The sequence below is a fragment of the Protomyctophum bolini genome (assembly GCF_963924005.1).
Source record: "Protomyctophum bolini genome assembly, chromosome: 18".
In the NCBI taxonomy this organism is placed as follows: Eukaryota; Metazoa; Chordata; class Actinopteri; order Myctophiformes; family Myctophidae; genus Protomyctophum; species Protomyctophum bolini.
In genome coordinates, this window is record NC_137879.1 from 23,487,714 (window position 1) to 23,515,074 (window position 27,361).

Below are 27,361 nucleotides of genomic sequence, written 5' to 3' on the forward strand. Positions count from 1 at the left end.
GTCCCATGAATGTGACTGCTGCCACTGGCCAGGCATGTGTCCACACAGTCTGAGCCCTGAACTCATTAAACCCTGCAGATGTGAAACATGGATAGAGTGGAAAATGGATGGGTGGCTGGACTAATAAGTGCAGATGGCTGAATGGAGGCGATATTGTCACTTCTGGCATAGACATCTACAATTGCTGTTTTAAAGAAGTTGTTTTCAAACTGTGCCTAAGGCACCAATGGGCGAGTCAAAATCTCAAGGCACACCTGTATTCATATTTCATACACACCTGTATTCATACAGGTGTGCACAATCTGCAAATACCACATACTAGAAGCTCACATGCTCAAAATAGGGATGTTTGAACTTCGAAGTGTTTACACTTTCTTTAGGATATAGAATTTGCCTCTGTAATTGGGAAATGAGTTCACACAAAGCACTGATTTGGTAAATTAAAAGATAACGTTTTGTATAGTTGCAAAAAATGCAATAACAATCACAAAATCCCAAAGCTGTGACACCATGACACCATGGCACACCATGGTGCCTCGGGACACGTTTTTTTTGGAACCTCTGTTTTAAAGACTGCACAGCAGTGGTTCAAAACGGTTCCAGGTTTTATTTGGGCTTCTCTTGGCACTGTGATGAAGTGTCCTTGAGCAAGACTACTCCGGACAAGCAGGTTGGCGCCTTGCATGACTGATCCCGTGGCTGATCCCAGTGTAAAGCACTTTAAGTGGCCAGAATAAAAAATGCAGTCCATTTACCATGGACTATTATAGTCTGGAGGTTGTGGGAGGGAGGATGTAGGAAGGAATCGATGGACTTCGAGAGAGACGAAGGCAGCTGAGAAGACCTGATTACATGAAGATAATTTATATTATTTGAATCTGTCTTCATGTTAAACCGAGTCTGCATAATTTAGTTTGAAAGGCGTCATGAATGGCCTCATTAGCGCTAAATTGCAGAGAATATTGCAAACTGAAATAGAAGAAACAGGCTCATTGTTGTGTGTGTGTACGTTCGTGTCTTTAAACGGCAGGTATTGGAGCGCTCCAGGGATGTGGTGGATGAAGTCAGTGTTTCTCTCCGGCTTTGGGACACGTTTGGAGATCATCACAAAGACAGACGTTTTGCCTATGGCAGGTAGGTCGCATGGCGCTGTGCCTGTGAATGTGAATGTGACAAAGATGACACGTGTGCAAGTGTGTCTGTGACTCTGTGTTACTGCCTGAATGTGTGTGGTTTGTGGATTAAAATATTTGTTGTATCCGGGAATGTAAACTGAGCACAAATAGCATTCTCTTTTACAGCAGAACACCATCTCACACTGACATGAGGGGTGTTTAAAAATAGACAGTACATCTGAGTATCACACTATTATGTTTTATCATATACGTAATGTGTTGTACAAATTATTATTATTATCTGAATTAGGTGGTATGCTGTAGTTTCAGCTCTGTTTATAGATAGTCAATGTAATATTGCATTGAACTGATGAAGTTTCCCTGTTTTTGTGTATGCATTTTACACATTGCTAATAGGTCTGCGTTTTCTCCTGGATGTACATGTAATTGGGTAATTAAGGAGCTCTTATCTTATCTGATTAGTTGTGGTCATGGTCACCTTAACGAGGCCTTGTCCCTAGTAAAGGGAAATGCAAATAAAAACCAAAGAAAATGTTACAAAGACCGGCAGTCAATATGAGTGAAAGTTCTATTCCATTGGATCTCCTAGAAACATTTCAGCTGGTCGTGTTTGTACCCTGATGTATTTGGTTTCCCACATTTCGTATAGAACAACTTGGTCTGCACATGAACTAAAGGTATTAGGAACTTTGCTGCAGGCAGTGTTTGCACCCCAGGAGCTTTTCATTTTTATTTTGACAGTGAACTCTTTTTGTTGGACCTCCAGGCCTGTCTGGTGTAGAAGCTCTGTTCCTATGTCTGTACAGCAAAATGTGTCTATGCTAGGCCCTTAATCCTGTCTAGCCTGTAAAGTGGCTAGTTGGCCCTGTGTTCTGCCTCTTAACTCTCCCAGAGGCTCTAGGACAGCACATCCCATGTATTAAATATATGCCAGAGACAGCGGAAATGGTTGAATTAATGATGAGTCCACAAGGAGAACGGTGGTATGTTCTTTTGCAAATTAAAATAGCCAAGTAGGCCTAGATGCTGCATGCCAATTAACAACATATCAAAACTGTGATGTGACAATAAAGACGATTCTGATCGTAAGCTTTTAAACTATATGGAGATGAAATTAAAGTTATTCAGTGAAAATGTGAAAATATTTCATCTCTGAGAGCAAAGTGCCACCTTTGTACTATTGGTATAAGCTATATAGAACTTAATAGAAGTAGGCTATATATATGGACCGCTGAGGCATATCCTCATGACACAATTTAATGGGGCACCATCCAGTACACAAATTGTTGCCTGGGCAACTCCAAACAAGCAGCTAGGATCTCCAACGCAGAAATTGGCCTTTCTCAACTATACATAGCTGTTATAAAAGTGACTTTTCATGTATGGGGCAGGTTTGCTAGTATTATATAAGGCCACCTTGATGCACCTTGACCTTGATTTGTGCAGATTTTGAATGTTATTTTAGTTGTGTATGTAGGTATGTGGGAAATGTCATCGTCCCTCCCCTCTCAAGCTCTCTCTCTGTTTGTGTGTGTGTGTGTGTGTGTGTGTGTGGGTGTGGGTGTGGGTGTGGGTGTGTGTGTGTGTGTGTGTGTGTGGGGGGGGGGGGGTATTTCTGTGCACATGTGGACGTTTTGTTTTTGTGTGCATGACATGATGGGTGGTTTTTAAAGACTTCTTCTTATCTTGGATGCCTTGCAGTGGGTGTTTGCATGCAGCCATTTATTATTGTGCAAAACTCTGCTTTTGTTATGTGTTATGTGTTGGCAGGGTATATGTGCCCAGCCACTATTGTGTTGCTTCTTTTGCTTATGGATAAAAACCCTACAGTCTGACTGAGTGAGGTCTAACTAATGGGACCTGGTGCCAGTTGTTACTGTAATGGACTGACCTATGTCTTTGGGCGTTCGGCTGAGGTTACTTATCTATTGACCGGAATCCAATCCCACATTACAGTACATCTTGCTGGACCACTGTTATATAATGCACCCCTCAAGAGTCATTAATGCATTTAGGCAGAGGCTAGCTTGACCAAGTCCACACAGTGAAATCCTCAGTGTTAATGGACCCTTTGGTTTCATGTTTGCACAAAATGGATAAATGGATGCTGAGGATTTTATAGTGTACTCAAGCTGTCTTTTCTTTTACTTTTCCTTTACTAACTGTTACCGGTACCTTGGTCACATTTGAGGCCCTTCTAATCTCTGGCACTCTCTACTACTGCATGTAGTGTTAGAGAAGTAGTGTCATTAAATAAACAATAAGGGCTGACATATGAGGTTTATTATTATTAAAGGGAAAGGAGTATTTTCTGCTCCCCAGCCACAAGTTCAACATTGTTGAGTGGTGCAACCATAGCCACTCCAATGCCCAGCTTTGTCCGTCACTCCTTACCTATGTCCCTCCCAATCTGTCTGTCTGTATATCTATGTTTAGGGTATCAACAGGGGGCGCTGTTGCACCACTCAATTCAGTCAGGTCTGGTTTTAATTCCTATTCGAGTGAGCTTTATTGTCATATCACAGGTTCTCAGGTGTACAAAGTGGGTGAAATTAGTTTTTGCTAGCTCCATTACTTCCAGAAAGAGAAAGAACAAGTAAATAAGGGGGACGGGGAGCAAGGAGGCGAAAGGAAAATCAAACAAAAACTATCTCTACATATGTACACAATGCATATCCATCTGGTACAGCAGGTATTGTCTGTACATGATATTTAGACATTAAGGTGCAAAAGAGAATATCAGTGCGTTGTACATGGTGAAACGAGTAGTATAATGGTAGGTACTAGGTACCAGCAACCTTCTAATTCCATGAATGCCGTTCTACACACTCAGCTACTGTACAAACATTCGCCTTTACTGTACATGGCTTTAAATACAATCGTTCATATTGTTTGCTGGAAGCAACATGACTCACACTAAGCATGAGCTCATTCAACAAAACTGATATTGTGCTGCTTTCCCACAGAAAGAGAGCTGTTCACAAAACCTTATGAAACTCACTCAACACACTATAAATGTTCAGGTCAAGTAAGGAAACAAAAAACGCAGTTCCTGTAAGATTTCTTTCCTGTGATATCAGCGTAGTGCTTCCTGGCAGCGCAGAGATGACTGTGCCTACTCAGCTTGTTTTGACTTAATGTACGTGTTCTCATTGTGCCTCTATCTATAGTACAGTAATTATAGATCCAATCAAGGGCTCTTATTGTCCTATAGTAGGTATGAAAACTGTGATTAATCGATAGTCTCAAAGTACCTCAGCATGTCAACTACAACCAAGTAACTTGCAGTTGGTTTGGTTCACTTAAATGACAGCATACATGTACTTGCAGTAGACATTGTTTTGTTGTATAAAAGAAAGCCATATTTATTACCTTTCGGTTGTGTAGTAGTCTAAAGTAGGGTGGGGTGGGACCATTCTGATCATTTGTCTTCTCTCAGGGAATGTGCATTAACTAACCGTTTTGTCCAAAACCAAAATGAATTAGTACTTGATATCACCTCCATAAGTCCTATTTATATTATATTATATTATATTTCATTCTTAACCCCCACAAAATGAGCTTTGTTGTCAGTGGCAGAAGCAAAACCAGCCTATTTATTTTGGTCTGCATGATTCAGATTCAAACCCACACCATCACAAAGACTGAAACACAGACTCTGCTACAAGTAGGCCCTAATGGTTAACATAATATATAGTTGTGCAAGATATAATACAAGTAAGAAAAAAAAAGTACACAGACAGCAGTGTATAGTGAATGTATACACCAGGTCACTAGGATATAATTAGAATCCCAGGGTTGTTGAGGGTGCTTATTTATCTGTATATTACGCCAAAATAATTATACTGAATATAGCTTATATACAGAGGAAAAAAATATGTATAAATAAATTAACAACCAACGGTATACTATTACAAATACAAGGCAGTGCTACATGCTGTAATTGTCTTGTCTTGAGAGAGAGAGAGAGAGACACACAGAGAGAGAGAGAGATAGAAAGACAGATAGGCATGTGTTTTTAAGGCCTGGCTGTAAGCACCTCGGCCCGGTCACCCATTGTGCGTAGGTTTGTCTATGGGTTTGAGGAGGTTGGTGTTTGAGGAGCGGAGGGAGTGGGTTGAGGATTGAAGGGTGACAAGTTCCTTGAGGTAGGGGGGGGGGGCGTTGTCGTGGATGCACTGGTGGGTTAGTGGGTTATTGTCACAATGTGGGTGAAATTATCTTTTGTACAAGCTCCAATTATTTGCAGTTATATAAGATAAAAATGAGAATCATCACGCACACGCACACACACACACACACACACACACACACACACACACCACAGAGCAGCAAGTTGTGCATCCAGTGTTCCGTTGCCCTTGTGCCCTGTCATTTGAGCTGTGAGTGCTGCTGCGTGGTTCTGAATCCCAAATCAAGTTTGATACAGTTTTGACATCCATCTTAAGTAAATGCATCACTACTGTTTCTTGCTTATCCTTTGTTATTCCTTCTGCCACCGCTGAATATCCTGCCTGCAACAGTCCTGTTGGCTGTCAGTGTTTATGTGTGTATGTGTAACTGTGAACAAAATGAGAACAGATTGTCATTTACTTAAAACATTTGACTTAATCCTGCATTATTATCATTAGGTTGATTTTGGAAAGTTCTGTAGACTGTACTTTCTCCCTATGCTGAATACACATTTGATTGCAGAACAGATTGACGGATTTCTCTGAGACCCCATGGGAATGATCAGTTGGCATTCCAAAGAGATGATTACCACCCCCTCTTCTGTTCCTCTCTCCACTACCAGGTCAGATGTGGTGGTGCTGTGCTTCTCCATCGCCAACCCCAACTCTCTGCACCATGTTAAGTCTATGTGGTATATGGAGATCAAGCACTTCTGCCCGCGCACCCCCGTCATCCTGGTGGGCTGCCAGCTGGACCTGAGATATGCCGACCTAGAGGCTGTCAACAGGGCTAGAAGGCCACTGGCCAGGTGGGTTGAGCATCCAGTGACCACTAATGTGACAAACAAATAGAAACATTGTCTGACAGTTCTTCCGTGGCCTAGTGGGAATGTGCGTTCAAAGTTCCACGGCATTCGGACACTGCGTTCCAGATTTGGGGCGTTTTTGTGCAAAACGGCCAAACGGGCATGTCCTGCAAAGCCTATTGTAGCCAATCGGAATGGAATATGAGAAGTGGTAGTGGTAGTGGTAGTGGTTGCAAAGAAAGTGTTTTACAATCATTGTTGCCCACATGGTGGTGCTATAACAGGGCAGTTTGAAAAAAATATGGGGACAGTGCTGCCCAGATTAGCTCTTTACAAACGGACATATAGACGGACGGACAGACGGTCAGGAGTGAAAACATCCCTCACCTTCGGCTTTCAAAATCATAACAATATAATAGTCACTTTATTTGTTTGTTTGTTTCCCTGGCTCTTTCCCCATAGGCCGATAAAACCAGGAGACATTTTACCTCCAGAGAGTGGTAGAGAGGTAGCTAAAGAGCTCGGCATCCCCTACTATGAGACCAGCGTCTTTGACCAGTTTGGCATAAAAGACATCTTTGACAATGCCATTCGTGCTGCACTCATATCCCGACGACACCTGCAGTTCTGGAAGTCACACCTCCGCAAGGTACCAGTAACTTTTCAATATTTATGTTCATCTGTTTAATTATTCAACTGCCTTCTGTGATCTAAGAGGACCTTAGAAGAACTAATATTTATTTTGGAATGTATTTGTCTTTTCTTCTGCGCTGCTATTTTCACACTCATAATCACATTTATCAGTTCAAACACTTTATTGGCATGAGGTTTTTCTTACAACTACTGACAAAACATGAATAGTAATAGTCTTTAATCATCTCTCTCCTTCTCTCTGTCTGTACTTTCTCACTATATGTCTGTTTGTTTATCTATAAAGAAGTATTTGTTATTTCAGGTTCAGAAGCCCCTCCTCCAGGCACCATTCCTCCCTCCAAAAGCCCCGCCCCCTCTAATTAAGATCCCTGAGGTTGTCCCTGGCCACCGTTCTGAGGGAGCCCGACGCCTGTTGGACAGCCCATTCTGTGCTGATGTGATGTTCATTCTCCAAGACCACACCCATGTCTTTGCACACAAGATCTACCTGTCCACATCATCTTCCAAGTTTTACGATCTCTTTCAGGTGTGTGTGTGTGTAGTGTACTTTGTACGTATGGACCTGATGTGTACATCATATGCGTATATCGTATGTACATTTTATGTGTATATTTATGGATTATGGATGTGTTAGCCACAAGGAAAGCCGATTCCATTCACCAATCCAAAATGGTTCTTGAATATATGTTTTGACTGAGGCATGTATGCTTTATCCATAGTGTCAGTGAGAGAGACAGGAAATCTGTAGACAGAGTGTGTGGATGACATGCCAAAAAGAGCCTTGAATTAGATTCGAACTTGCATTTGATTGACCTTCAAAACACCTCCAAATGGCCCGTGCAACTGACAAACCTCAGCCTCCAACTGTCAACTGAATTACCTATCCGGCCTTTGTGTGATTGATGCTAGACACAGGTTTCTAGACTTCATAAGTTATCAAGACTTTGACAGCTGCATCCGTGCTACTCTCTGACTGCTGTTTCAGATGGATTTCTCAGATGAATCGCAGTGTCTGGTGGTGACAGAGAGACATGGCAGAGACCACCCAATGAGGACTCTCAGTTTAGACTCAGATGAGGAAGTGGCTGTGTTGCCTAACGTGTCTCCATGTTCTCTAAGAGCGTCCAAGGTGAGGTATTCACAATTTGCTGTTTTTTTTTTGTCCAGAAGCCATTGTGACTTATGTCAAAGTCATCTTCCTTTTCATTCTTTATTACAACACATATTTGATACAATACCATTTTACAAATTTACTTTGACATGATGGTTGTCAACCTGGCAAGAATAATTGTCAGACTGATCCCTCAACAACAGATTCCGAGTTGCGCTACTGAATCTGTCGGCAGGGGCTTCCAGAACGTGTATACTGTACATTGTTGTTACTGTTAGTGGGAATGAAAGTGCCCCACCGAAGAGGAGGGCCCGAGGCAGAGCAAACGGGCAACATCCTGCTTCTATTTGGCGCCTCTAAGACGCCCAGAGGCAAATTCAAAGGAAAACAGGGTGCTGTTTTTTTTTCTTTTGTTTTGCTGATGGGTTCCCAGATTGTTGTCAGACTCAGACAGACTTGAAAATAATATTATACACTGCCTATATTTACTTGCAAGTGGCTATTGGGTAAGAGCAATTTACATCTGTTCCTCAGCTACGCTGAAACAGTTTGGTTGCTGACAAGATTACCGCTCAATCTGTGTGTGTGTGTGTGTGTGTGTGTGTGTGTGTGTGTGTGTGTGTGTGTGTGTGTGTGTGTGTGTGTGTGTGTGTGTGTGTGTGCGCACAGTGACAAATGTGATGATCCTTCAGGCTGTTTTGTTTGGTATGGTTCCATGCATAAAGCTGTTTTGCTTGGTATGGTTTAGTTCCATGGTATAGTTCCATGGTATAGTTCCATGGTTTAGTTCCATGGTATAGTTCCATGGTTTAGTTCCATGGTATAGTTCCATGGTTTAGTTCCATGGTATAGTTCTATGGTTTAGTTCCATGGTATAGTTCCATGGTATTGTTCCAATCTCTCTCTCCTTTTCCAGAGCGATGGCACCTTGAGGATGATGAGTTTCAGCGGCAAACACCGGCGTACCAAACTGTCGCTGGCTTCATGGAGTAAGGCCTTCTACAGCATCCACAAGGAGAGCGTCCCAAACCCAGTCACCGGCACACTAGCACCCATGACCGTGGTCAAGATGGACTACTCCATCCAACTTGGTCCGTTCAGTGCGGTGCTCAGGTCTGTTAATTAATCTATAATTCCCCTCCAGTTATTTTTTTGATGTATTAGGATATTTTTATTGATAGGTACTAGAGATAGACAGGAAGCAGGGAAAGAGAGGCTGGGGAGTGCAAGCTGAAATCAAACCAAGGACTCAGTGTCATGTCAGATATCAGAGCCAATGTGATACGCACAGTAACCACTCAACTAATGGGCGCCCCCAGGCTATAGATTTTAACCACATCATTCGTAGCATTGGGCAAGTAAAAAATTAGCCGATCTTGCGACACATTGTAATCTTGTAGATCAGCTATTAAAGAGATAAAAGGAAAAAGTATAGACCTTCTGGGACTCTGATTGGCGGTCAGTGAAGTGTATGGTTTAAGTGGTTAAATGATTTATTGATTGGTTGGTTTGTTTGTTAATATTGACTGAGTGATTCCGTTACCATTATACATTATATACATTTCACACGACAAATGAATAATTGTGGATTTGTTACACCAATATTTCAATCTGAAACTTAAAACATCCCAAGAATTACATGTAACAAAGGGTCTTGTGTGCTTACTAATCTTTAGCCAGACCCCTATCCCAGGACCCAGAATGCATTGCTTTTGAATACCTGGATTTCAAGGGGAGAAATAGATCCCCTTTGGTTGGAGGCAGGAAATTGTCTTTGATTGATTTTGCCTGTGAGTTTGAGGGATAAAAATGTCCTCTCTGCAAATGGCTGAGACGTGTGTAACAACTGGGATCGCACACCCACTGTAACCCCACACTTATGGGTCAAATCCAGGACACCCACTGTAACCCCACACTTATGGGACAAATCCAGGAGACCCACTGTAACCCCACACTTATGGGACAAATCCATGACACCCACTGTAACCCCACACTTATGGGACAAATCCATGACACCCACTGTAACCCCACACTTATGGGTCAAATCCAGGACACCCACTGTAACCCCACACTTATGGGACAAATCCAGGAGACCCACTGTAACCCCACACTTATGGGACAAATCCAGGACACCCACTGTAACCCCACACTTATGGGACAAATCCAGGAGACCCACTGTAACCCCACACTTATGGGACAAATCCATGACACCCACTGTAACCCCACACTTATGGGACAAATCCATGACACCCACTGTAACCCCACACTTATGGGACAAATCCATGACACCCACTGTAACCCCACACTTATGGGACAAATCCAGGACACCCACTATAACCCCACACTCTGTTGTTGACACTCGTGATTATGTCATGTGTAATGTATAAATACAAATTGTTACTGCAACCATCCTTTGATAAATAAAAGTAGTCCCATATCTCATGGAACTTCCCTTTGACGTTGTTCCTCCTGGCAATTGAGTATTCAAAGGATGCAGTTTCAGTCATAAGTTGGGACCAGTCTGTGATCTCTGGCGTAGCAGAGCTCTTCCAGTTTCTCAGTATCAACCTAGCTGCAGTAATAAGACCTGCAGTCACCAATGCATGTTGTAAACATTCTGCTTTCTTTCTTTTTTTTCTTTTTTCTTTTCTCTTAAAAAATAAACTGGAATCATTTTAACTTAATGTTGTTGTTATTTTATTTATAACGTTAACTGCATCATACAGTTTTAAATATAGAAATTTCATGTACAGCTGACTTATTTTGACCAGAATCATAATCATATATATTTTCTGCACTGATCACATAATGCTTTATATTTAGTTCTGATGAAACATTAACACAATGACGTCCTTCGTTGGGATATCATAATAATTGTGTCCCTTGTAGTTGTTGTCGGGGAATGTCTCTACGGGTATTTGCACAATAATGTTGAATTATTGAACAGAAGTCCCCAAACTACACACTGGCTTGCTTATTATGTGGCAGAATGTATACAGTCATTCCTTTAGCGTAGCCTTCTAGCTAAACTAAAGGGGGGGGGGGGTATATATACAGTATATAATCATATACTGTATAATTCCACCCTGTAGGTTTCTGTACACAGGAGAACTGGATGAGCGGGAGAGGGATCTGATGAAAATTGCCCAGATTGCAGAGATCTTGGAGGTGTTTGACCTGAGAATGATGGTGGAGAACATCATGAACAAAGAGGCCTTCATGAACCAGGAGATCACCAAGGCCTTCCACGTCCGCAAGGCCAACCGCATCAAGGAGTGTCTCGCCAAAAACACATTCACAGGTTAGTGTAGTGAGATTGGTGATATACAGCACTTAAAATAAAAAAAAGAAGAAAGAAAATAAATGCGTACATAGTCATGAAAATGATAATGCCCATTGTAGTCTCAGCAATGTGCAAGATTTAATATTCATCGCTTTATATGTAATTTAAGGATTTATGTTTTTGTTTGCCGACATCTGACATGCAGACGTGACGTTTCGTTTGGATGACGGCACCATCAATGCACACAAGCCTTTGCTGATTTCCAGCTGTGATTGGATGGCTGCTCTGCTCGGGGGATCATTCTTGGAGAGCGCCAACAACGAGGTGAGAAGGGAGAAAACCATAGGTACCTACCTGCTGGTTCAGCCAGTAGAAGGGAGAAAACCATAGGTACCTACCTGCTGGTTCAGCCAGTAGAAGGGAGAAAACCATAGGTACCTACCTGCTGGTTCAGCCAGTAGAAGGGGGAAAACCATAGGTACCTACCTGCTGGTTCAGCCAGTAGAAGGGAGAAAACCATAGGTACCTACCTGCTGGTTCAGCCAGTGGCATTTCTTCCATTTCCCTCACATTGCGTTCGTGATTTGAGGCATTTTGTTCAATCCTGCAAACTTTGGTTTGAATATGGGGAAGCAGACAGGTCGGTGTTGATAACATGACTATGGAGATAGTGATGACATGACTATGGAGATAATGTATACTGAATTGCGTGATGTATGGATAAAATGTGTACGAGTAATGTACACAATGTGTTTGGTAAAAGTCGGCCTCATGGTGGCGCTATAACAGGCTGCTGTTGAAAAATTGGGGCAGAGGTTTGTTGTTGGCATCCAGGGAGGGTGTGTGTGTGTGTGCACTTTTTGGCATCGGCCGGGCCAACAGTACCGGAGATTAGCTGTACACAGACGGACGAACACACACAAGGACACGTAGACGGAGTGCAAAACATACTCTAGAAACAATAATGTAAATTCAACATAAAAAATGAAAATAGGATAAAGTATTTGGAGAAAGGATAAAGTATTTGTTAATAGACTCCCGTCTTATTTTTCAGTACGTAAACAGTACTTGCCAGCCGTTTCCTTTCTTCAGTTCTTTGTGAATGACAGTGGAAAACGGGCACCCGACCAACCTGGTCGTTAGTGCAGTGACGATATACACTCTCCCCTGCTGGCCTCCCACCTGTAAACAAATAGAATTGTGTTTGTTGGAGCACACGGCCCACAAAGCCCAATCTACATGTTGTTGTATAGGAAATGTAACCCTGCACCACCTGGATGCCCCACTTTAGTTCATTTAAGGATTAGTTTTAATTAAAAAAGAATAGTATTGTCTTTTTCTACTATCGATATGCAACGTTTTTTTTCTTCACTTTCTATGAGGATAAAGTCCATCCTTTCCTTTACCACGAGAAGGAAAGTACCATAATGACTTTTAACATGTGTGTGCATGGAAAATATTCATAAAGCAGGTAGTAGGATGTGCGCCTGTGGGAGTGTGCGCACGTGCATACATGCATGTTTGGGTTAGTGGGTGGGTGCATGTGTGCACGGCACGCGGGTTAGCTTTTATCACCTCTCTGATGTATTAAATGTTGGACTCATGCCAGGTCATGAGCAGATGTCCCTATGTTGACTCAGATGTGCACCTCCATTGGCACAGACACATTTACACAGGTGGACGTGGACACATAGGATGAAATGTGCGCACACACACACACACACACACACACACACACACACACACACACACACACACACACACACACACACACACACACACACACACACACACACACACACAATGCACAATTACACGCAGACTATGTCAACAACAGGCCTTGCCCACACGGACTGTCAAATAACGTCAGTAACTGCAAGCCCCCTTGGATGGATGGATGAACAAGCAAAAAGGAAAGAATAAGGAATGAATGGTTTCATTAATAAATGGATAGATATATTACTTCATATATACTGTACAAAGTACAGTATACACGTGTATATCGTGCTGTGTGTGTGTGTGTGTGTGTGTGTGTGTGTGTGCGTGCAGGCACACGTGCTGTTAGATATGGGACGCCAGGTAACTGCGGTACCAAGGCAACAGGACAGCTCAGTCACACTAATGAGACAGAAAAGACGTCACTCGCTCTCTTGTGTGTGTGTGTGTGTGTGTGTGTGTGTGTGTGTGTGTGTGTGTGTGTGTGTGTGTGTGTGTGTGTGTGTGTGTGTGTGTGTGTCAGGTGTAAAGGAACGACTTGGACACTCATGCATGAAGGAAGCATGAGTTCAAGTCTCAAGTGTGTGTGTGTGTGTGTGTGTGTGTGTGTGTGTGTGTGTGTGTGTGTGTGTGTGTGTGTGTGTGTCTTTGAATTGAAAGAATCCCTGTCAGTTTAAAATAGAACAGTGAGAGCAGGTCAATCTAGTGATAACTCACTCTAATTGCACAATACTTTCTTTCTTTGTATTTTTATGATCAATTTCTCAAAGAATTCTGCATTATTAATATTCAAAATAAACTAATCATTTCTCTGATTATTTTCTGAAAAATAAAAAGAAGGAATGTGTAATGTACATAAAACCAGTCATTTAGAATTTAGAGTAGTTTAATTAGCAAAAAATCCTGATGGTGGTAAAGTAGGCCATATGGCAGTATTTTGGCAGGAACATATCCAGATATGATTTGGGATACTGCCCAGGCCTAAATGACAGACAAAATTAGTATTCGGTGCTGTCGTCTCTCAGTATCACTCTCTCAGTGTTAATTGAAAGTGGAAACATTGGAGCCAGCTTTGGTAAAATCCACAGTGTTCATTTGACAGAGTGTAATTACATTTGGGTCCATCGTTTTAAGAATTCTACTCCAACAGCTCATCTCCTCAGCATGAAGATAAGCACACCTTCACTTGTGTGTATAATGAATATCACACACACCAAAAATCTAAAGCTATTTGTCATACTTAAGTAGGTAGACGAGATGTAAAACCTCAGGATTTATTGAGTTATTTTCCTGAAGCTTTTTGCTGTTGATATAGGGCAGTGTCACACCCCTGTCTCAGGTGAGGGTAGTATGTGACCCAATATATACATCAAAGATGGCAAGGCCTTGCCATCTTTGTTTATTTTCCCCAAGTGTTACAGTGCAGAACGTGGCAAAAACAATCTGATAATTAAAAATAAAATATACCGTATTCAAAAACAAATACTTCATATCAAATATACAGTCTGCTGTCACCGCCTGGGTGACAGCAGACTGCTGGGCGAGCGCTGGTGCTTTGTCATGGGGGGTCAGATCTACATACTGTATGGAGTGTCAGAACAGGTCAGCTCCATATATGGAGAAGGGTGGCAGTGGGGGCAGTGTCTTGAGTGTACAGGGTTTGATGAGGTTTGGCCATATATGGAGTGTGTCTTGAGTGTACAGGGTTTGATGAGGTCAGATAACATATGGAATGTCAGAACAGGTCAGCTCCATATATACTAGAGATCTAAGGGTGGCAGCGGGGACAGTGTCAGAAAATGCATTTTAACCATGGTTACAAATAGAATAAATCAGAGACTGACAAGTTCTCTTCCAACACCAGCAGACAGCAGACTGACTGAAAATGCCATTTCTCTGAGCTATACTCCGCATGGCCCCTCCCACCAGACTGGACCAAATGAAAGGGGGTCAACATGATCCACAACATGTCAGTCACATTGCCACAAAATACATTTACATACATTTAATTTGAGCTTGTAGATCTTTCCTTTCTGAAGTCTGTTGCTTTTTGTCAGGTGAAACCTGACTCCCATTAGCTTGGAGAGAAGGTGTGATGTCATGAGGCGTGACCATATATGGAGGCGTGACACATGGAAATGCAGGTTTTCATTGCGAACGCAGTGAGCACTTACTATGAGACCTAGCAGATCATGTCTGTGTGTCTGTCTGTCTGTCTGTCTGTCTGTCTGTCCCGCTATCCAAATATGGAGTGTGTTGCATCAGCAATCACTCAGCTCCATATATGGGCACAAAAGGGGCCAGGTCCACTCAGCTCCATATATGGGCACAAAAGGGGCCAGGTCCACATATACAGTAACAGCGGGACAGACAGACAGACAGACAGACAGACAGACAGACATGATCTGCAGGGTCTCAGCTGCGTTCGCTTCCCGCGTTTGCGCGTCTTACTGGTAGTAATGGTCGCAAAAGGTTTATAGTTTGTTGTTTTGTTTGTCCATACAAATGTCAGTGGTCACACTGTCACAGGCAGAAACCTCTTTTCCCAATATATCACGTTATGTTTCCCCCCCGGAAATTAATGCCCTAGATTGTCATACTACAGTGTCACACAAAAGTAGAAAACTAAAATTGCCCATGTACAAGCTCAACACTTTTGACAGCAACGTTATACCCTTGCATCAGACCTAACAAGATTAGTGCTAAATATTTGAAACACAATGATTCCGCCACATGTTGCCATGTTGGATGCAACTGGGTCAGATTTTCTTTAGTAACTCGGCTACTCTGTCCCAGTTCTGACCTGACTGGGAATAGAGAGGAATATCACTCACCAGCCAGCCTGCACTCACACACAAGCATATTATGCATTACTGTCGTAGGCTTTGTCCTACATCTGTTTTTCTGTCGTAGACAAGCGGAACAGCATCGTCTGACCAGCTGACAGGCTGTCACAGGCATGCATCTAAACATGTATTCACTCCTAAAATTTAATTCAAATTCATTTCAAAACAAAAAAAACTAATTAATTGCGACCAAAGGTCGCAGTTAACTATGGAATCGTGCGTTTTCCGCCACTCAAAATCCCCATACCCCGAATCGTGCGTTTTCCGTCACTCAAAATCCCCATACCTATACATGGGTAAAGCCCCATACCTGTACATGGGTAAAGCCCCTATATATTGTGCCCAGGTCTCGTGAAATCACTGACATCATCAGGGATATTAAGCAAGCCCATATACGGGAATGTCCCCAAAGTTATTTGTGCAGCTGTGCCGTGGCAGCCGGCAAAAACTAGAGTTCTCAACAGGCCCGAAAATTAAGTCCCGGCCCTACCTGGGCCAAGACAATGCCCCCACTGCCACTCTTAGATCTCCATATACGGAGCTGACCTGTTCCACATTCCATATGTTGATCTGACCTCATCAAACCCGGTACACTCAAGACACGCTCTTTACAGGGCCCTTTAGGGCGAGATCGCTTCTCGCCCCCAGGCGTCTTACTGTTATTATACATGTGAAAAAAATACATTTTGTAAAGGCATGTCATATGAAATTGGTAGAATACAAGCAATTAAAAACAAGTTAGTTAGATGCTTAACTTGCTTAAGCCATTTAAACAGTGTTTGCATGAGCGCATATACATGCAAGGACATGACAGGCAGCGAGGCAAGAGGTGTTTGGAAACAAATGTCTTAATTATTATTGGCTTTCCTATGTTGTTTGGTCGTATTCCAGTTATTCATGTCGCAAAAACGACGGCGAGTCTTGATTTTATAGGTTGTGCCAGTTGTGTCACATTTATCAACGCTAAGACCGAAATTACACAAGGATCAGCTGTTTACAATCACTTGATAAATGCCGTGCCGACTTGACCGTACGCCAAAACCCACGCTCGAATTTAAGGCAGAATTTACACTCCATTGATAAATGAGGGCCATAGAACATACCAGTAAGACACCCTGAGGGCGAGAAGTGACCTCGCACGCACGCATCCACCTCACTGACGGCAGACGGCAGACTGCTGGGTGAGCACTTTGGCATGGGTTAGATGAGGTCAGTGTCGTGATCTTATGGAGATGGTTGTATGCATATTTGGTTGTGTGATGTGTCACGATGCGTGACCATATGGAGGCGTAATGTCACGAGGCATGACCATACAGTATATGCAGGGTGATGTCACGAGGCATGACCATATATGGAGGTGTGATGACACAAGGCGTGACCTGCGATGGAGGCCTGGGGTGACTAACTAACTGACGGACGGAAGATGCAGGTTTTCATAATAAATGCGACCTATGGTCGCAAAAAACATACATTGACATGGAGGTCTGTAAGAGTGTTTATGGTTGCATGTATTGTATATGTAAAGCAAGCATACAGTAAGCGTACACATATCAGCAGTCTAGTTCTGAACTCAACACAGTCTGGTATGTTTGTCCTTGAAGGCTGTGTTATGTAATAGCAGTGTTGTGATCTGTCTGTGACTCGGCTGCAGTGTGTGCATGCGTGCGAGGTGCGTGCGTGTGCGTGCGAGCACGGGCAGGCGTGTGCATGCATGCGGGCTTGTGCACACGTCTTTGTTTGACCTGCTGCTAGATTGGAATGTGCTTAGTAATGTCAGAGAGAGGTGAGGGAATCGATAGTGACCCAATTACAGAGATGGGCTAACGGAACAAAAAGAGAGTGGAGGAAGCAAAGAGACATGATATAGGCCTACACTGTACTGTAGGCCTGTATTATACTGTATACTAGGTGATGGAAAAGAGAAAAGATGGAATGAAATGAAAGAGAGGGGGAAAGTGAAGTGTCCTGGACGTTAAACTGCTCTGTTATAACTACCATCGTCAGTGTAGTGTGTGCAGTGGATGCATTTACAACTTCTGTGGACTATGTAGCTTGGATACAAGAATGCACTATATTCACCAGTGGAATCTACCAACAGCCGACGCTACCTGATGGCCGCTCCAATGAACAGCTACCGGGAAGAGAGGCATTAGACCCGGCGGCCATCCAGCGGTATGTCCGTCTGCTGTCGGAATAGCAATGTGTGGACTTCCAGTCCCATGAGAACAACTACAGAGAGCGCTTTAACACCAAGTAGCAGTGCTAAGAAATTGGCTTCATCTGGCGATCCAGCCTAGGACATACCCACGGACTGGTTGTTGGAGGGTCTCGACAACTTGGGATGCCCAAAGACGAGGCAGAAAGGCTGGAAAAGTATTGTGCTGTCTCTGCTGCCATAATTGTATGGCAAAGCCGCCGCTACTTGTGCCCATTGACCATATGCAGACCGTGGCCATCTTGCCAGCAAGGTGCTAAGCTATTTCCCATTGATTCATACATCCAAACAGAAAAGTCCTGTCTGATTGTATTAAACAAGGTCAAACTCACCAACATTGCAGCTGTACGAAAAGCTTGAATTATCCTCTTTCTATCTGCAACGTGTTTGTTTCATAAAAATCCATATATGTTATGAGGTACTTCCTGTCAAGAAATTCCTTGCAGATGATTTCTTTTCTAAGTGTTGGAGTTTGGAAGTGCTTGTTTGATATCATTCAATGGCCCTGCGTACCACCCGTTTTGAATTTGCACATAATGCAGGAAGCAGCAGGAGGTTGCTTTACTGAAAACAAGCGCTTCTAAACTCCAACACTTAGGAAAAAACAATCACCTGCAACGAATTTCCTGACAGGAAGTAGCTCTCAACATAATTTATCTACCGTGGATTTTTATGAAACAAACACTTTGCAGATAGAAAGAGGATAATTCAAGCTTTTCATACAGCTGTAATGTTGGGGAGTCAACGGCCGACAGCAGGCGCTGTGATACTCGTGGTCGGGTTCTTTCTGCACCGAGCGAGAGAACAACAACTGGTCAGGACACCACACACAGCATTACGTCATCGTAAAATCTGGTTACGGATATTTGGCTCTTCAAAATAAGGGTTGAAAGTGGAAAAACCTTGACAATGTGCGATAAATAGATTAATTAATCCTAGCGGCCAAATCAGGACTTTTCTGTTTAGATGTATGGGCTGTCAATGAGAAATTGCATCTAGTTAGCACCTTGCTGGCAAGATTGTCGCAGTCTGCATATGGCCAATGGAGTGCTGAGTGACATGCGTGTTGTATCACAAGGACATATCTATGAGTTTGTGAATGTAACCTGCACCTAAAATATTTGTGTCCCTGTATGCTTTCTCTTAGGTGGGGTTCCCTAACACCAGCCGAGTGTGCATGCAGGCCGTACTAGAGTACCTATATACCAACACTCTGTCCCCCACACCAGACCTGGACCCCATGGAGCTCACCGCCCTGGCCAATAGACTTTGTCTTCCTCGACTCATAGCACTCACAGGTAGGAGGTGTGTGTGTGTGTGTGTGTGTCTCGAGTCTAGAGGGAGGAAGTGAAGGATAGAAGCCTGGAGAAATAGAGGGAGAGGGAGAGAGAGAGAGAGAGAGGGAGAGGGAGAGAGAGAGGGAGAGAGAGAGAGGGAGAGAGAGAGCGAGAGGATGGTGTCATTGAGAGACGATTTAGGAGGAAGGCTTAATGGGCCTGATTCACAACAGCGTTTACGGTGATAACATGACGTGAAGCTAGCGGAAAGGCATTTACGTGGATTTCCCACATTAATTTGGAATTCATGGAAATGGCCGTGAACTTGACGCTCACGTACGTTGGTCGGAAACTCCGTCAATTCCCACGGGACGTCTTTAGGTGGCGGAGACGGGAGACATTTGCGGAAGCATACACGTGAGATTTATTCAGAAGGCTTTAGTCTTCATGCTGAATCAATAAATTGTTCCCAAATCTCAGATAAAATATGTAGGCATGTGTCCCCATGACATATTGGTCGATCAGCACAAAATAAATGATAGCCTATATAATAAAAGCTGAGTGCACTTGTATGCCTAAATGCATGCATTTCCCATACAGAAACTGCCCCTGCAAGCCTGACACCTTTTTATTTATTCATTAGGATATTACTATAGCATGCGCGATTGCGCTTCTCACTTGACAGCTTTCTACTCGCAGTGCAACGCGCTGTGAGCTTGTAAATCGGCTCTCGCGCATGTTAAAAAACAAACTCACAATTATAATAAGAACATATAGGCTTATCTGCATTCTGCACTACGAATCCAACATTGTTTAGTGTAGTAAGGCCTGCAGTAGGCGGCAGGCCTATTGAAATTGTTTTGTTACGGAGCTCCTTGAGTCAGTTGACTGTCGGTCGGTGTGTGTGTGTGTGTGTGTGTGTGTGTGTGTGTGTGTGTGTGGGGTGGGGGGGGCAGACAGCAGCGTGCTGCCGATCCGATTCACATTGGAAAATGAATGGGCTATATAGCCCTGTATAAAAAATAGAAGACCACATTAGCCTGGGAGGCGGCCTTTTTTTCCGACAGCATTCTAGCCGACGGGGCAACGGTCCGCTCCGCAGCTCCACATTCGCTGATATGCGAAAAAGCGATGGTCCGACATGCGCTGCTCCCGTGCTTGCAAATATGAAGGACAGACTTTATAATCATGTATTGATATTGATCACATGCATGGATGCCACACACAGAATAGTTTAACTCACTGGCTAAACTCACTGGATTATAATTTCTTAAATTCTTCAGACAAGAGGATCCCAATTATTCACTTATGAATGTATAGGCTTGTACTGTTCTTTATCGCGCAAGCCATGCCCCCCTCCCTCTCTCCCCTCTCTCTCTCTCTCTCTCTCTCTCTCTCTCTCTCTCTCTCTGTCTCTCTCTCTCTCTCTCTCAAAAGACAACTTTTGCATTGACATATATCCGATATTTTAAATATCGGATAGCCTATGTTTTACCTCTGACTGCAAAGGTGTGAGTGCAGCACCCGCCTTGGTCCCGAACTTAATTAAATAAATTATAATTATATTGCTTCAGCAGCGGAGCACGCACCGTTGTGGACATATTAATAGAGTGCGGGCTATATTCATGCATTGGCCGCGGCTGTGAAGCCGCATAGTCTGCGGCTGCAAAGCCTTTTTTCTTTTTTTGACAGACCAAACTGCTGTCTGCTGAGTCATGCTTGAAGCCTTTTATGGTGCGATATGGGGCGTGGATCAATGCAAATGAGGTTGTCGGGTGCTTTTCCGATCACTTTGCACCCACTGCATTCAGTATGACATACACCTGCGATACGCCAGCGCACCTGTGGTACACACCGCTCTCTGAATAACACGTCATCTCAACGTAGCTTGATCGGACGGATAAATACGATATCTGTTTCCGCCACAGTGTAACGGTGGCGTATTTCTTTTTAATGAATCAGGCCCATAGTGTTTGTGTGTAAAAGACTCTGGCCAATGAGGTGTGGACAAGGGGAGAGAGAGGGGAATCTTTCAGTAAACTATTAGAGGTGTGTGTGTGTGTGTGTGTGTGTGTGTGTGTGTGTGTGTGTGTGTGTGTGTGTGTGTGTGTGTGTGCGCGCGTGCACGCGGGCGCGCTCTGACACTGTCCTTCTATGGTGACTCACTGAAAGACTCTATTTTAACCACTTTAACCCTGGTGTCTCTATTTTTGGCATGTCATTATAGGAGAAAGATTTCAAACATCTGCAAGCTCATAACATGTCGCGATGTGACATGTTGTGAGCTTGTAGATCGACTATTTTCACTAAGCTACTTCTTAAAGATTTTCAAAATGTATAGAATGTCTTGGATTTTTTATTTTATTTAGGCTATGAAATATTTTTTTGAAAAAAAGTGTTTTAATTCTCCTTTTCAATTTATGGAAAATTCAGCTTCTTTTTGGATTTGATTTTGAAGTAATTCTAATAGAAAAAAGGGAAATGTAATCGCGAGTCTCATAAGAATGGGTCCGTGGCCCACAAACGAACCACTGTTTGGGAGACACAGGCTGTGTCTGTGTGCAGAATAAACTGGGTTGGTGGAGCTTTCAAGTTACCCTCCCCAAGGAGAAAGAGGACTATGTGTGTCTGTACTGTACTGTGTCAGTCAGTGTCCAGTAGAGAGCAGAATGAAGACATGCAGACATTCTGTTAACGACAGCTACAACTGTCATCACATCATGATTGCATGAGAAGATTGAAGGCTGCTGAAGGACTATGGAGACCTGCATAAAGTGTGTGTGTGTGTGTGTGTGTGTGTGTGTGTGTGTGTGTGTGTGTGTGTGTGTGTGTGTGTGTGTGTGTGTGTACACGCGTACGTGTGTGTGCATGTGTGCGTCTCTGTCCACTGCGCAAGTGAAAAATTGTTGTATGAGGGTGTTGATTGTGTGTGCACATTTGTGCGTGCGTGCGAGAATGTGTGAGACCACACGCAGTCATGCACTCTCGGGTTATGAAACACTTGATGATTTATGTATGAGGGGAACAGCGTCATCTCTCTCAATCTCTCTCTCTGTCTGTCCCTCTCTCTTTCTCTGATCCTCCCATGCTATCTCCCTCCTTTTCTCTCTCTGTTCCACTTATTCCCTTTCTCCTTGGCTTGCATATCACTTTTTCTTCATCTTCAACACTCTCCCTTTGTGTCTCTTCCTCTCCTCACTTACACGCGTATTGTCTTCTCTACCTACTTCCATCTCCCTCTTCTGCCTCACTTTATACCTCTTCACCTAATTCTGTCCCTGTCCCCTGACGGTCTGCTCCAGCCCACTCCAACTCTATCTCTCTCTCTCTCTCTCTCTCTCTCTCTCTCTCTCTCTCTCTCTCTCTCTCTCTCTCTCTCTCTCTCTCTCTCTCTCTCTCTCTCTCTCTCTCTCTCTTTGCATGACCGTCCTCTGTCCATCTGTCTCCCCACAGAGCAGTATGCTGTCAGTGAGCTGGTCAAGGGCTCTAAAGAGGGACAGGACATTGATGGAGAGGTTCTCACTTATCTGGAGCTGGCTCAGGTGACAAATTCCCCCTGTCACATCTTTTGAAAGAAAAACGAAATTTCTTGTGTGCGTTTGGTTCCAGTTCGCAATGTTGGTGGCTACATGAAATGCCCAATTTCTCCCTCTGGTCTCACGAATTGCACTATGATACAACAACCGCCAATGATTAAGTACCAGTACTCTCAAGTGGCTGGTGTGTGAACTAATAATACAACAACCGCCAATGATTAAGTACCCTCAGTCTCAAGTGGCTGGTGTGAACTAATAATGTACCTGAACCACGAACAGTGACCTACAATATGGATACCAAGGATGTATCAGTGATGTCATGATTAAGAATGCTTCAGACTCACCCTTTCACCAACTGCAGGCTACACACACTACCAATAAGACCCACTCCACAATGGCTATTGTCTTATCCTTGCTACTACACAACACCACCATTCTACCATAGGATTAAAATAGTAATAAAGTTACGACTTCCATACAGAGTTTGTCGGTCAGTTCGAGTTCAACGGTCCATTAATAGTGTGTATTAGTTTGTTTGTCAATTAAGTATTAAGTCCTACTATTTGTAGTCTTACTTACTTATGACCAAATTTGACTGAGGGACTGCCATTTTTTTTTCATGTCATATGAAAGCAGGGAATCATAGCTTCAAATTGACAGCGAGTTGAGAAAGTTGAGAAAACAGGCTTGAAAGGTTCACTTCTGTGGTCTCAAGCAGCAGCATACCGGTATATCCATAGGGGGGCTTTTAGTCTATTCGTCTTGTTTAACCTTTAATTAGCTCAAGTTGTTTTCTGTTTGTCTGATGTTGACCGGGGTTTTTACATGTCTCCTAGCAGCAGACTGCTGAAACCAACTATGCATATCCTACTTGGACCATTCAACTATGATCTCGATATTTTCTGATCATGTCTCCCTTTGTCTCTTCAGTTCCATAATGCTAGCCAGCTGTCCGCCTGGTGCTTACATCACATATGCACTCATTACAACAGTGTGTGTGCCAACTACCGCAAAGAGATCAAATCTAAGACACCAGGTGAGCTGTCAGAGAGTCACTGCCAGAATAGCAACTACCTAAAGCCTTGTATTGTACGTTGGGGTCCCGTGCTGAAAATAGTAGATCTACAAGCTCACAATGCATCAATATGCGTTTTTGGCATGGGACACAGTATGATGGAGTATATAACACTCTTTACAGTCCACAGTGGGATCAACATTTTTTTTTTTGTAAAAACAATATATGGCATTATTTTCTGATTAAATACAATCAATATAACATATATTAATGTTATATTGTCAATGCTTTCCCACAATGCACCAACCAAAGCATGCACGTTGTCCATTTGTGTTTGTGTGCTCCAGAGAACCAGCAGTACTTTGAGAGGCACCGCTGGCCCCCGGTGTGGTATCTGAAAGAGGAGGACCACTATCAGCGTGCCAAGAAGGAACGCGAGAAGGAGGATGTGATCATGAACAAGCACCAATCACGTCGCAGGTGGTGCTTCTGGAGCACCTCCCCCGCCGTGGCGTGAACTGGCCCAGGCAGCGCTGTTGGGAGATTTGCAGGTCAAAGATGTCCAACAAAGTCTTTGTTACCGCTCTCTTCCGCCCTTTTCAACTCCTTTTTTCTGTCCCTCCTATACTACTCCTATCCTACCTTTTCCTCTTCTCTCTCTCTCTCTCTCACTCTCTCTCTCTCTCTCTCTCTCTATTTATTTATACAAGAGGGACATTTTCCTTCAAATTGCCCACCTTCCTATCAACATTCCTCCTGTCCTTATTCTAAATCTGAGTCAGAGCCACTTTAATGCCAAGTATGAGGATGTGCAAGGAATTCACTTTTGGCGCTCTATACCTCTACTGTGTTACTCTCACTGACCAACCCAACCACGTGCCACAGAATGGTTTTGAATTCCTCCAGTACTCCAGTACTATTCTGTCTGACCCCCACCTCCACCATGATACTAACTGACCCTGCAACTCTTCTCAACACAAGTAGCCTCACCTTCCTCTTTCATGTGTGGTTTAAAGCACAATCAGTATATTAAAAAAAAGAAGAAAAAAAAGGAGAGAGAGAGAAGAAAATACAAAAGGTTTATAGGGGCCGTTGATGTACTAACGGCTATGCATTTAGATTTTGGATTGCTGCTTCATTAGATATCGGTGGCTTTCTTTAGATTGTATTCAGTTGGTGTGGCATTCAGTTGTTGATTGTAAAACTTAATATCACCCATCTCTGGGTGTCTCTGCCATATGCCAAACCTTGGCCAGTGTTGTCCACGAATAGCCTTTTATTGGACAACTGACTGAGTGGTTATTTATGTGTTGTGTGCTGGATCTGCATTTATTTATTTTATTTTCGAGTGATTCTCGAGTTTCATGGCTTAGGCGAGACCAACCGATTGCAGACAATCTACTAAGCCAATTCATGTTTTCTGGCCCAGGTTTGGTTAGCAGCACACAGAACTCGCCACATTAACTACTGTAGTAAGTGTTCTTAGTGGTAGAAAACCTTTACGCTATCAACCATACTGTCAAGGTGAAAGTATTTGTAATCATCTGACAACTGTGTTAACGGCAAACGTTGGTTTGAAATGTAGTCTTTTGTTTTGCTGACTTCACAGTCTATCTACTGTACTGTAAATGTAATGCTTGAACTTGAACTTGCTTAATGCCGCGGCGCTGATACAATCAATTATAACTGGTAACATGAGGCTGTTACGATTTGTCACAACCGCAGCTGTCACTGTTGTTATTGAGGTTTGTGCTTCACTATCATGCTTTATGGTTGTAGTTGGGGGTGGCTTAAAAATTAACATTAGCCACCAGCCAAATGATGATGATGTTTGGCTGTCTGGGGAACTCTCCTAAATATTTTGATTGTTCATGTTTTAAGATGGAATTCTGAATGCACTAGCCACTGTGGTTCATTGTCTAAAATGTTAGTTTCAATTCTGTCTTAAAACCTGTCTTTAACCTAGGAGATTGTTGAACCGTTTACTGCTAGTCACTGAAACACCAGCCCTGAAGGTACAGCAGTCTGAGGTTAGGATTCAATTCATGTTACTAAGAACCACATGTTGAAACCACAGCTTAATACATTAAACCACAAATACATAAATAAGACTCTTATTTAGAGAGCTTAGAATGTGTACCATTAACTACAGCCTATCTGGTTGCCTATGTACTTTCACATTAATCTGACCATTGGAAAACCAAGCACTATGTAAATAAACACCATAGGATTTTGACTGAATCCTAACCTTTGACACCAACGCAATAGCACCTACCCACGTTCATCAAACACAGGAAATGGCTAGCTACAGTTCAAGCCATACATGAATAAGAATAGCATTTTAAATCGCATCAAATACTTTTGAGTCTCCTCTTAACCTGCCTCTAAAGGGTATTTGTAAGTGCTGACCTAACCAAGTTGCCATTTTATTGTATCAAGGTGAGGATAAAAGTATTTTCAAAGATTTCAAATGTTATTTTGATCCAGAGTAATACACACTTAACAACAGAGTTCCAGGGATTTAGAATCAGTGATAACAGTTATATACACCGTAAAATCCTGAGTGTTTACGGGTCTATTTGGTACCATTTGTACAATCTCAGTGAAATTAACACTGAGGATTTTACTGTGTAGCTCATCTTCTGCCTCCGCTTTCACAGCCTAAAAGAAAGTGGGGAGAAAATACTGCAGAAAATGAACTTATTTTTCTACAACTACAATCTCTTCCTCTTTCGCTCTGTCTGTCTCTCTTTCTCTTCTTCCTCTTCGTGTTGTTGTAGCACACTGTCCTAGCCGCCTGGGCCAGTCCAGAGCTGTGTATTTATGATTAGAAGGGCTTAGCACCAAGATTAGTTCTTCAGGGTTTAACTCCGTGTAGACCTTGTCTACATTACGCAAAATAACCACTTAACATCACTATACAGGCCAAGGCAAAAGGAAGATTTTAGGTCCCAAAATATATATACATGTATGGTATATACTGTATATATCGCTGCTATCAGACAGAAACCTTGTATGTCTCAAACAAACAAAATAAGTAACATAGATTTATTAGTAATACTTTTTTTTGTTAGTTATTTATAAATACCCACAGACAGACTTAACCACTTTGAACCTCTTTTTGGTTTTGTTAACTTATTATAGGTTAAGTTTTTCTAAAATTGTCAAACATTTATTATGGAAGAAAACTAAAAAGAATATCTATTGAGATACAAAGTTTCTGCCCGTTAGTGATGTTAACTGCTGTAGTTTAAACCTATTGCACACAGTTCGTACATTTTAATTTTCCCTGGTCTGTCCCAACAAGGCATAGGTATTCTGTGCGTAGTGTATTATATATATGACTGCAATATCCATTGTTGCTATCATTTACAAATACCTGTACTGTAGATTGTAATAACTTTATTGATCTAGTGATTACATGATTGTCATGGACAACAATTTAATTGTAACAAGGGAGTAATGTGATATTTTGGAGAGAATATATTTTGTCTTTCGGATGAAAGATATTGTATTGCACTGCTTTGTGGGTGTACTGTCGAAGCTACGCTTTTTGCAAAAACGAAGCTAAACTAAAAGTTTATTGAGGGTTCA

At 42.7% G+C, this 27,361-nt stretch overlaps 1 protein-coding gene across 1 annotated transcript in view; it reads left to right on the top strand.

Annotated features, from left to right (window-relative positions):
• rhobtb1 (Rho related BTB domain containing 1) overlaps positions 1-24,400 on the top strand; it is a 28,666-nt gene extending 4,266 nt beyond the window's left edge. The window contains exons 3-14 of the mRNA XM_080789546.1: positions 1,031-1,134; positions 5,932-6,117; positions 6,577-6,763; positions 7,070-7,294; positions 7,754-7,897; positions 8,796-8,992; positions 10,972-11,180; positions 11,368-11,486; positions 19,087-19,237; positions 22,670-22,758; positions 23,683-23,788; positions 24,115-24,400. Coding sequence (XP_080645672.1) covers positions 1,031-1,134; positions 5,932-6,117; positions 6,577-6,763; positions 7,070-7,294; positions 7,754-7,897; positions 8,796-8,992; positions 10,972-11,180; positions 11,368-11,486; positions 19,087-19,237; positions 22,670-22,758; positions 23,683-23,788; positions 24,115-24,284 — 1,887 coding nt within the window. The 3' untranslated portion in view covers positions 24,285-24,400. The remainder of the gene's footprint in view (positions 1-1,030; positions 1,135-5,931; positions 6,118-6,576; positions 6,764-7,069; positions 7,295-7,753; positions 7,898-8,795; positions 8,993-10,971; positions 11,181-11,367; positions 11,487-19,086; positions 19,238-22,669; positions 22,759-23,682; positions 23,789-24,114) is intronic.
• Positions 24,401-27,361: the final 2,961 nt, after the last annotated feature.